Consider the following 12,591-nt stretch of genomic DNA (forward strand, 5'->3'; position numbering starts at 1 on the left):
CACACACACCCCAAATAGGGCTGGGTGATATGGCCTTTTTTAAATATCTCAACATTTTTAGGCCATGTCACGATACACGATATATATCTCGATATTTTGCCTTAGCCTTGAATGAACACTTGATGCATATAATCACAGCAGTATGATGATTCTATGTGTCTACATTAAAACATTCTTGTTCATACTTCATTAATATATGCTCATTTTAAACTTTCATGTCAAGAGGGAAATCACAACTAAGTCAATTGACCAAAATTGTATTTCTTAAAGTTATTAAGCAGTGGCACAAACATTCATGTCATTTCAAAACAGAAAGTGCAAGATTTTCAGAGACATTTTAAAACAAGCTATGAGTGCACTTTTGTACATGATGTCACTAAGATGACATATGAAAACAACACTAAATTGAAGTGCACTTTTTGTACAGAACGCCACTACAATAGTTAAAAACATATAAAGTGCACTTTTGTGCATGATGTCACACAAGATATTTTAATAACTGTCAAATAAAAATGAGCTGCATATTAGGAAATCAAATAGTGTATGTCCTTCACTATGTGGTAGGTTCCTGCGGACGTTATCTCCTTCTGTTGTTGACTATTTTTTTCATACGGTGTTGATGTGGAAATGGTTGCCTCGGCATTTTGTTGGTGTGGCACCGAACGGAGATGTTGACATGTGGAGTAAGAACTCTTCATTCTCCAGCAGGTGACTTTTCAAATGATGCTACACATTAGCAATAATGCTACTTTTTGTGGCAACGCTTTTACCCCACACTTGACAAATTACGGTTGCCGCTACCTCTCTGCTCCGCGAGGGCGTATACGTATGTGACGTATGTAAGAAGGTGCGCTTGTTTTATGTCTCTCTGAGAAGGAGAGACAACAAAGAGTGAGAAGAGCCTGTAGTGTAATGCCCACAGCTAAAAGCAACTGCGTGAGAACGTATACTCGAATATCACGATATAGGAATCACAACCCTGGACACATGAGGACTTTGAATGTGATCAATTTATGATCCTGTAAAGTATCAAACAACAGAAGAATAAGTGATTATTAAATTTTAACAGAAGTGTAGATAGAACATGTTTTAAAAGAGAAAGTAAGTAGATATTAACAGTAAATGAACAAGTAGATTAATAATTCATTTTCTACCACTTGTCCTTAATTTTGACAAAATAATAGAATGGAAAATGACAATATATTACTGCATATGTCAGCATCTAAATTAGGAGCCTTTGTTTGCTTACTTACTAATAAAAGACAAGTTGTCTTGTATGTTCACTATTTTATTTAAGGACTAAATTGCAATAAGAAACATATGTTTAATGTACCCTAAGATTTTTTGTTAAAATAAAGCCAATAATGCAATTATTTGTAGTCCCCTTTATTTAGAAAATTACCAAAAAGTATCGAAATAATTTTGGTATCGGTACCAAAATATTGGTATCAGGACAACACTATTGTATACAGAGTCGCAAAAAATTGAGACACATGGATCAAGAACATAAAGAGTCAAGGAATATAGTCCCTAAACCTGGCAGGGTGTCTGATCTCTCTGCCACTTCTCATGTGGTTGTCAGGCATACATTCCATACTCACAAGAGGAGTAATGTTTATTGGAAAGTCCTGTTCTGGTGGGTCAACTGACTCAGGTGTCTGTGAAGTGTGTACCTCAAAGTCCACATGTTCATCTTGGCGGGCACCAGTGAACAAACTTGGATGTATCTTCCTCAGATGTCCCCGTTCTTCCTTAGTTTCGTCCCTGTAGGAGCTTGGTTCCTCTCTCTGATGGATGACAACTGCCGGCACCCAACAGTTCCGTGTTTGCATGTAGACGGTGTCCCCTCTGGTTAACACTGGTAGATAGTCTGCTTGATGGAAGTGTTGTTTCTGTTGGTGCTGCAGGTTTTGTATCCTGCTGTGGCATCGACTGTCAGTCATGCTCAGTCCAGTCACGGGTGTGTCCCTCAGTGACAACAGCACCAGATGTGGGTCAGTGCCAGTTTGCATTGCTTTTTTCAGTGCACGTTTGATAGTCTTTATGGCTCGCTCAGCCATTCCATTAGAAGATGGAAAACCGAGGATGTAGTGTGTGAGCTTGATTTGATTGATTGATACTTTTATTAGTAGATTGCACAGTACAGTACATACTCCGTACAGTTGACCATTAAATGGTAACACCCGAATAAGTTTTTCAAATTGTTTAAGTCGGGGTCCACGTAAATCAATTCATGGTAATCATGATCTCCCATGAGCTTGCAAACGTCTTCATCTCGTAGCTGGTAAAAGGGTCGCTCTCTTGATGAAATAGCAGCCTTATAATTATTAGAAGTAGCGCTGTTACAATATTGTCTTGAACATTTTTAGTGTTTGTTCCAACCAGGCATCACCATCTTGAGGTCTGACGTCACTACGCTGTAAGTACTTTGCATTTTGACGTCATCCCCACCCGGAAAATCGATGGCAAGCGATTCCAAGGAATTGATACACTGGGAACCGGTTCTGAACAAGAACAGGTTTTCGATTCCCATCACTATTCACTGGTGTGTATTTTCATGTGTATTTTTAACGGACCTTTCCGTACAAAACCTTTAGCACAGATTGAGCATGAAAAAGGTTTTTTACCTGTGTGTATTGTCATGTGTACTTTCAAGTCACTATTTTGTGTGAAACCTTTACCACAGATTGAACAGATAAAATGTTTTTCTCCAGTGTGTGTTCTCAAGTGTATTTTCAAAACCCAATTTCCTGCAAAACCTTTACCACAGATTGAACAGACAAAAGGTTTTTCACCAGTGTGTATTGTCATGTGTGTTTTCAATTTTGTGTTTTTTGTAAAACCTTTACTACAGACTGAACAGACAAAAGGTTTTTCGCCAGTGTGCGTTCTGATGTGTGCTTTCAAATCAATATTTTGTGTAAAACCTTTAGCACAAATTTTGCAGATAAAAGGTTTTTCTCCAGTGTGTATTCTCATGTGTGTTTTCAAAACAATATTTCGAACGAAACCTTTACCACAGATTGAACAAATAAAAGGTTTTTCACCAGTGTGTGTTGTCATGTGTGTTTTCAAATTAATATTGTGTGTAAAGCTTTTACCACAGATTGAACAGATAAAAGGTTTTTCTCCAGTGTGTGTTCTCATGTGTATTTTCAAATGATTATTTTGTGTAAAGCTTTTACCACAGCTTAAACAGGAAAAAGGTTTCTCACCAGTGTGTATTCTCATGTGTGTTTTCAAATTACGACGGTAATTAAAGGTTTTGCCACAGTGAGAACATTCAAAGTGTGTGTTGTCAGTGTGACATGTCGTACCTGCTTCAGAGATTTTATCTTCAGTGTGAGGAGAATGTGACATTGTGTCATCACTATCTGATAGTGGAGCTAAGAGCTTGTCTGCTAGTGATCCTCCACAGTGGTCTCCATCAGCTTCTGTTGTCATGTGTTGAGTTGAGCTGCTGCCTGGAGGCTCCACCTCTCTCTTCTCCTCACTTTCACTTTTGACCTCATCATCTTCACTCTTCACAATGACACCAGTCAATGGCATCTTGGGGACATCAACCTCCTCCAGTCTTTCAAGATGATCTCCATTATGACTGATGCCGTGTTCCTCCTCCTCCTCCTTAAAGAGGGGGGGCTGTAGCTCCTCATCTTCCTCTTTAATGTGGGTGGGATGTGGCACCTCCTCTCCCTGAGTAATATTGGGGGGCTGTGGTTTTTCCTGCTCCATCCTGAAGGTCCACTTCTGGTGCTCAAGAAGAAGATGTTCTACACAGACGTCTGCAGGACACGAAATGACAAACACAAGACTTAGAAAAGTCCAGCTTTGCTCAGTCTTATGAGACAATGTGTATATTAAGGTACTTTCCTTTGTGTTCTTATTTTTACAGTAACTTCATTTGAATATAATATAAACCATTTGATTGATTGATGACTGAATATCAATAAACAACCTCAAGTTGGACGTTTGTGCATCTCTAATTTAACTGACTTTTTATTTGTCAAACTAAATTGGAAAAATAGATTATAAATATCATATAACAAAAATTATACATTGATGAATTAGATGATGGCAGTGTAAAGGGGAACTGCACTTTTCTTTTAAGTTTTGCCAATCATTCACAATCTTTAATGACTAAGAACAAACATCTTTCTCATGTTTGTGCACTCTAAATCATAAAAAAACAGACTAACACAAGGTGGCTAACAATGTGGCTAATGGGATTAATCTATTCCGCTTTTAACGTCCTCTAAGAAACAAAAAAAACCCGCCAACAATACTCCATTTACATGTCGTGACCTGCATATTAACCAAGTATTAGCAACATTTTTATTGTAGGAGTTAACGGCGAAAAACTATTTGACATAGTGATTTGCTGCATGGCCTTTGAGTTGGTTAAAGTTTGTGCTGGATGATAAATCATGCCTCGCACCTGTATAGTAGAAGGTTGTGGCCATAAGCCGAGAAGTTGGTGAACTTTGGAATTCAACTTAGAACCAAAGACATTGCTAGGAAGAGGTGACAACAACATTTACTCCCAGCATTTTTTAACGTCAGGATTGTTTAAATTAATTCATCACCTAAACGGGGAACACAAGTCTTGTGCTGAAAGATATACACATCCCATCAGTCAGCATCCCAGTGAGTGCGGACATTGTACAATAAGTGGTTGTCTTATGTTGGTAGTTTGTATTTCTTGTTTAGCGCTTAGCAAAACTGCTAAATTTGGCTTACGTTTCACTCAAGCTATATATTTTTATTACTCAGCTTCCAAAACTAATCCTCTTTATAAAGGGTTTCTACAGGCATCAGCAAATCTTGTTAAATGCCTTTTAAATGCCACTTTAAAAAATTCAATGCCCATGACCTACCCATATGGTTATTATATGTAGTCAGAAGCTTACAATTATCTGTATACACAAAATTATAAGCATTTAAAATAGTAATCTTGAATATTTGAAAAGTTTACATTAACTGTTGCTATCTAGTGAATTAGAATTGGATTGCAAGACTGTTTTATCTGAGAATTAATTTTTATTCATTTACTTTTCTGTTGTGCGACGAGTGGGCGACTTGTCCAGGGTGTACTCTGCCTTCCGCCAGAGTGCAGCTGGGATAGGCTGGGAAATTTGCAGTTTCCCATTATCCCGACATGTATTCATTTTCTCGCTTTTGCCACAACATGAGCACGTTCACAGGATGTAGCATTTCAAGCTTCCGGTGTTCTGACTTTGTGCACCGGCTAGACGATCGCCAATTAAAAGGTTCTGCCTGTAAATCATCACACTGTACTTTCAATCCAAATTATTAAAAGGGAAACTGCACTTCAGCCCTCTAAATAAACATCCAAAAGTTGATCCATGTAATATACAAAGAAATGTTTATTTTAAATTGTATCTCTTTAAAAACATGCTATAAAAAGGCACATAGAGATGGGAGAGAGGTGTATGGTCAGAGAGTGTTTGGGCCTGTGTGTGTGTACGTGTGTGTTTTGTCTCGTCTTGTCTCATACTAACAGTGGTACTATTGTATTGTTAGTGTAAAGGAGTTTTTCTTGTTTTTATTTGTATGGTATTGTTATTGTATTATATTGTTTATGTTAAATGTGGAATGAGTGAGAGGGGTTGGGATATTATAAGCATCTGCTTCATCCAACCCCTTTTCAAGCCTTGCACAAATGTCTCTGCCAAGATGTAAAAAAAAATGTGTTGTTGTACTGTGCAGGTTTGAAATAAATACTTAAATTCAATTCAATATACTCTGAAAATAAGCCTTAAAATAGCCACAAACTGAGGGATATGTTTCTTTTTTTAATCAGGATTTTTTTTTAAATTAATTATAAAAAGTTTTTATGGAATAATGCATGAACATCACACGAGGAATGCAAATTATGCATGTGTTCGGGAATGGATGATTGATTTGCATTGAAAGACATGGGTCGGGCTGTAGGAACACAGTGTGGCGATTTCTGAACAGAATCGGAAGTTGGACAACATCACTGAAAGACTTATCGAAATGCAAAAATGTATCAAATTGAGAGCCAGTACAGACGATTAGATCAGACAAGACATTGAAATGTCTGCTCGCTTGGAAAACAACAATCATTATCTTCGAGTCCACTCCCTTAAATGGCCTTGACGCTGCTTTAAACAGATGAAGGCTGTTCTGAAAACATCCACTGAAGGACATCACAGCGATAGCTGCTCTGACATCCCTCCCTCCTCCAATAACACCTGGGAGTTGAACTTTGCTCCTAACGCCTGCAGAGAGAGACTCCTGGCCTATAGACACAACAACAATACATCCTGAACAATGGACACATGCACTCACCCCATGTAGTATATGTTGGAACACGAAGCAGTGCCCGAGTGGCTGGCAGCTTTGGGATGGATGCCCGCCCCACAACCTGACTCTAGCCAGACCCTTGTAGTTCGCTGAGCTCCACACATTGATCTGGGAGTTCTCAATAGCAGATGTATTTCAGAAGGCGGGGACTTGTAAAAAAAAAAATCATTGTATGCGATTGGATAAACCACTTGTCCGTTAGCTTGAATGACGTGCTACTTCAACCACTCACATCGAAATCAACCCGTGACGCTGATGAGAGCGGCGCTGGGAAATCCAAACCCGGTCAGAAGAAGAGCCAAAACGTCCTTGCTACCAATAAATGCCTTCAAAACCGTTCTCTGTTTATCTTTTAAAGAATTAATAATCGATAGATTCGACAAAACAGTTGCAATAGCAGAATCAATGTCAGCACACGTGCTGACATTGTTGTTTGAATCAAACAGTCGCTTCGGCGCTACGTCACATCTATGAAATCCCGCCCGGCGATCCTGATTGGTTCATTATTTTTTGTTATCTGGAAGGAGTTTGCAATGCCTTCGAGCCCAGACCCTTGTGTGGAGCTCAGCGAACTACAAGGGTGTGGTGAGAGTCAGGTTACGCCCCCCCTACCCCTCATTGAAAATATTTGAATATTGTTTTTAATATTGTTGTGCAGCACTTTGGAAACATTTTTTTTGTTTAAATGTGCTATATAAATAAAGTGGATTGGATTGCAAGTCTCGAGCTGTATGTTGTAAAATGTGCATGTGCTTTGCTATTTTACTCATCCTCCCCCAGCGTCTACCCTTTTTCCCACCTTCTACGGGGCGCCGAGTAGCGACCCATCAATGTTCCTGTTCTGTAACCCTCTACAATGTCGTTTTTCTAATCTTGATTGGGTTTGTGTTGAAAACAAAATGTTGTACTTGTGCAATGACAAAGATCATTCAATTCCAAAATGCCAAAAAGCCTCTTAGATGCATTAGAACAGACCTGGGCATTCTGCGGCCCGCATCCGGCCCTTTGTGCGTCCCTGTCCGGCCCGCGTGAGGCCAATTATAAATTACAAAATACATTTTAAAAAGTATCTATGTCGAGTGTGCAATACAACGGTGCTGCTTTTGTTTTGAAAATCGTTATTTGTATTACTTCCATGTGGACGTATGCGTGTGCGTGATTGTGAGTGAATGTGAACAGCTGCAATCACAAATTACAAAATAAAGTTGAAAAAACATCTATGTCGTGCGCGCAATACAACTGTGCTGCTTTTATTTTGAAAAGTATTATTTATGGGCGTGTGTCCGTGTGTAATCTGCGAGTGAAGGTGCACATGCAGCGACAAGTGATGCACGGTTTACACCCGAGACGCTAAAAAGAGAAAAGTTGATGACGAATGGTGTGTTTTCAACAAGACATGGACTGCCAAGCAACGTTCCCTCTAAGGTGCGTGCCTGTGCAATTGCGCACTGCTCAAGCGTCTGCTGCGCACAGCAAATATATGCCGCGCACCAAATCAAATCCCATCTGAATTCTAAACAAAATAAGCATATTTATTCTATGTAATTTTGCAATGCAACTTTGAGTGACAGTGACAACAAGCGGCCCTAACGGTGTTCGTCAACACCGTTCAATTGAACACCGTTCAATTATTGTAACGTCTATCGAGATGCTTCGAGGACAGGAATTATGTCGCTTTATTGAGCAAAACTGTTTATATTCGGACATAACCACACCAAAAACATGAGTAAAACACTTCTATCTCGAAAAACTAGTCATTTTCTGCCGTACAAACCAGGCCAAAACCAACTTGTCATTAGGGATGTACGTATCGATCCTGTTGTATCGATATATCGATACTCACACGCTACTCATTTGGCATCACTTTTCTGAAAAAAGTATCGATATAAACCAAAAAACGGCGTGTGGGGGGTGCAAGCATCACTTTCAGATGTTTTTGATTACTTACTTAACTTAATATGTGCTGGGACACCCCTGTACCTGGCAGGGTATAGAGCTGGCCCAGTCACATCACAGGAGACAGCGAATGAGCGTCGTCAACGTGCAACACACACACAGCCAGCCGACAGCGTTGTTACTTTTCCTGAACAGCAAACTGAGACTTCAGTAAAGTGTGACGTCTGACGACATATCTCGAGTACACTAAAGGTGTCAGACATTTTTGTAGATAATTTTTCCAAGTTCATTTTCTCAGGGAACTGTCTTTCGTATGCAGGTTTATAGGACAAGGAAATCCTAGTTTATTGTGATAAGGAAATTATTGACTTTGCTTCAGAGAAGTGTTATAAGTTTACTTCCACAAAGAGGTTTGAAACATAACATTGTTATGAATAAATGTTTTTTTAAGCTTTTTCTACCAAGACTTTTTTTTGAGAAATAAGAAAAGTGAAAATGTGTATATTTTTGTTTATATTTAATTTATTTTTCATATGTATGTTATTTATTTTAATTTTTCTTTTATTATATATTGACCATAATGAATGTGGTATAAATGGTCTGTATTTGTCTTGTGATTAGTCTTAAATAATAACAATAGTAATAATATTTTTGACTGACAAAAATTGCCAATAGGGCAGCACGGTGGAAGAGGGGTTAGTGCGTCTGCCTCACAATACTAAGGTCCTGAGTAGTCGTGAGTTCAATCCCGGCCTCGGGATCTTTCTGTGTGGAGTTTGCATGTCCTCCCCGTGACTGCGTGGGTTCCCTCCGGGTACTCCGGCTTCCTCCCACCTCCAAAGACATGCACCTGGGGATAGGTTGATTGACAACACTAAATTGGCCCTAGTGTGTGAATGTGAGTGTGAATGTTGTCTGTCTATCTGTGTTGGCCCTGCGATGAGGTGGCGACTTGTCCAGGGTGTACCCCGCCTTCCGCCCGATTGTAGCTGAGATAGGCTCCAGCGCCCCCCGCGACCCCAAAGGGATTAAGCGGTAGAAAATGGATGGAAAAATTGCCAATAAGAAATTAATGGTATCGGTATCGGTATCAGTATCGATGAAAATGCAAGGAAAGGGTATCGGTATCGTATCGAATCCTAAAAGTGTGGTATCGCCCATCCCTACTTCTCATCTGTCACCAACACGCATACCACTAAACCACTGGTGCGTTTATGGCCACACAAAATGTCGGACAACTCAAACACCACACAAAGTTACACTATGACTCCTCAGTCATACGTGTGCTTATTTTACTGTCATTTATTATTAATGTTAATTTATTTATATTAGTCATGGAATGCTGTTACACACACTATGTTGAAGTATTACTATTATTATTAATTATTATTATTATTTATCTTACGGTATATATCAAAAATAATATTGAGCAAAATTTAATTGAAATATCGTCGATGTGGCCCTCCAGCAGTGCTCGGGTTGCTCATGCGGCCCCCGGTAAAAATTAATTGCCCACCCCTGCATTAGAAATGGGCTGAGTCAATTAAACATTGTGAATAGATAGTATTTTAAACCTTGTTAGATGTTTAAAATGGGTACAATAGATATAAAGTAATGTATAAAGTGTCAGGCAGATAAAATAACTCTAATTTACTGTGGGAATGTCAGAGATTAAGAGTTGTGGTCTGTGGTCTTTGTTGTCTATCCTAGGCCACCGTAGGTCACGTGAGGTGCCTGTGTCACCAGCCAAGTTAGCTCATGTGTGTTGAACCGGAGAAGACTGAAATAAAGGAGTCGTGTATGACACAAGCTCAGCTTCCTCAGTAACATGACATGGTGCCAGAGATAAGGACTACACGCCAACACTCACCAAAGAATGGCAAAGCCGTTTGATTATGCCATCCAACAGAGAGGCCGCTAGGAGGCAGCGCTTTTCACGCTTTCAGCCCTTATTAGACCTCTTGTACCAAGTTTGAAAGCCAGAGACGAGGAAAAGAAACACACAGACAAACGTAGCAATTTATCGAATACTGCAACGTTAAGTTATTTTTTAAATGTATATATCGTTTGATTGATTGACATACTGTATTGACTAATGGGGGAGTCCTACCGTTGAATTTTTTTTAATGCCCCTGGACATCGTATCTAATGCATTTCAATTACATTTAAGGCCTTCATTTTCACAAATTCAATTTAATGACATGGAATGCTTTTTAATGCGCTGCGAAAACGCTGGTATATTCAAGATCAAAAATATGATGTTCTGGATAATCATTTATCCCAAAAGTAGTCTTTGTTGGCTGTCATAAAGTCCTTCATGATTAGTGGTAGCTGGTATTGATGGAAATAACGAAAGCTGTTATGTCAAAGACATACATAAACCGTTGCCTCTGTCGGGTCCTAGGAGTCTACTGGCCAGACACCATCATCAATGCCAACCTGTGGGAACTCACCAAACAAGAACCAGTGGAACTGCAAATCAGAAGGAAGTGGAGCTGGATAGGCCACACACTCAGAAAACCCAATAAATCCATTACCAAACAGGCACTAACGTGGAACCCACAGGGAAAAAGAAACAGAGGGAGACCAAGAACAACCTGGAGAGGAAGCATGGAACAGGAGATGAGGGCTGAGGGGCTGTCATGGGAACAACTCGACCGAAGGGCACAAGACCGGAATGGATGGAAGGCTTTCGTCTGCGGCCTAGGGTTCCTCAGGGAATACTAAGGCCTAAGTAAGTAAGTAAGTTATGTCAAAGCACCACCAAAAAAGTTCAAGCAACGCTTAAAATGACCAACATACTTGAATATTAAATGTTAATATGAATGTGCCTTTTACGGTGCTACATTAAATACATACAGCATGTATATAAAACACTTTGGAAGTTTTTAGAGCGCTTTGTATGCAGAATACATCAAATCCCCATTACCTCTACTATTAGCTGCCTCTTGCTAGAGTTTTTTCCCTCCCAACTTAGAATGTACAAAAAGAGAATGATGAGTGTGCTTGTCGCACATAGGGCTTGTGAAAGATAGGTAAAATAAATTATAAAAAGTCCTGTTCCCCTTAACCATTGCGCTGCTGTCATGAAAATATTGCAGTTCAGTGGGAGACAATACATTTGTATTTATTATATGGTTTATTTTATTTTTGTCTGCATTTCCATAACCAACTATAATACCCTACTTTCACTACAATGCTCCTCCACTCAGTAAAGTTATTCCAAGTGTTCTTTCATGTCAATGATGAAACATAAAGTTAGTAGAGATGTGAGAGTAAGAAGTAAACAAACCTGTTCTGTGCAACACAACTCGATGCTTCTAGAAAACAGCGTCCAGTAGTTGACGTTGTCGCTCCTTCTCCTCTTTTGTTGGAGAAAGTTCCCCCTTGTACTCTGCTATCTTTCTTTATAACATTACAAATATTTCTTCCACAGCCGCAGTTAGTCGCTAATTAACCAACACTCTCAGCATTTTGCTTAGCGATGTGTTGATAACTTGTATTTTGTTAGCAGCTAACAAGCTAAGCTAAGTAGCAGGCGAAGACTATAAGTCCGCCTAAGAAGCTTCAAAGTTCCTTGAGTAGAGTTCATCCTGACACAAAGAATGAATAAAGTTTAGTTTGTCACACGAATAGGTACACACGTAAAAATGAAGGAATTAAGGCACATTTAAAAACCACAATGTTCCGCTGCCTTTTACGAGACGATCCGTGACAGAATGCATCAGTCCGCGCATGTGCAGTTGATAGCTTTCGTCACTTCCTGTTGACTTGTGTCCTTCTTTTTACAGAACTGTAAACACGACAAAAAAAATCAACGAACGACTCGTCCAGGCTGTACCCAGCCTTTAGCCAGAATGCAGCTAGGATAGGCTCCAGCCACCCCCGCGACCCCGATGGACAAGCAGTAAAAAAAAAAAATGGATGGTTACATTTTGATATCATACAATTGATGCCAGAAAGAGACAATGCTTTTTTTTGTGGGGGGGGGATCCCTAATATCAGGTATTACATCACTTAGAAATAAAGTTGTTAAAGGGATGCGCAAATCCAGGGCAAAGTTCTTCATAGATGTAATCAATAGTGGTAAAGGAAATGGCAAATTGCTATGGAAACGTCGAAATTGCCTATTTAAACGTAACAAAATATTGTAATTCCAGAGATATGCAGCTACACACAAATGGAACTCTAACTGACAATTTAGATGATATAGTGAACAGTTTTAATAATTATTTTATCAGCTCAATAAAGTGCCATACATCCATTTTGCTACAGCTTGTCCCTCTCGGGGCTTGGGGGGGTTAATATTGGTTAATATTACATACACAGATGTTAAAGTAAAAATGA

At 39.3% G+C, this 12,591-nt stretch overlaps 1 protein-coding gene across 4 annotated transcripts in view; it reads right to left on the reverse strand.

Annotated features, from left to right (window-relative positions):
- The window catches only part of LOC133663627 (gastrula zinc finger protein XlCGF57.1-like), a 27,607-nt gene extending 15,610 nt beyond the window's left edge, over nucleotides 1-11,997 (reverse strand). For 2 of the 4 annotated variants that reach the window (XM_062068238.1, XM_062068241.1), the window contains exons 1-2: nucleotides 11,537-11,986; nucleotides 3,318-3,782 (exon numbers count right to left, since the gene is read on the reverse strand). In XM_062068238.1, the coding sequence (XP_061924222.1) occupies nucleotides 3,318-3,732 (415 nt within the window). In that variant the 5' untranslated portion in view covers nucleotides 3,733-3,782; nucleotides 11,537-11,986. Of the gene's footprint in view, nucleotides 1-3,317; nucleotides 3,783-6,333; nucleotides 6,488-11,536 lie in introns of those variants that run through there. The other 2 variants (XM_062068239.1, XM_062068240.1) reach the window with 2 other exon arrangements.
- Nucleotides 11,998-12,591: the final 594 nt, after the last annotated feature.

Source organism: Entelurus aequoreus, linkage group LG13, assembly GCF_033978785.1.
Source record: "Entelurus aequoreus isolate RoL-2023_Sb linkage group LG13, RoL_Eaeq_v1.1, whole genome shotgun sequence".
Taxonomy (NCBI): Eukaryota; Metazoa; Chordata; class Actinopteri; order Syngnathiformes; family Syngnathidae; genus Entelurus; species Entelurus aequoreus.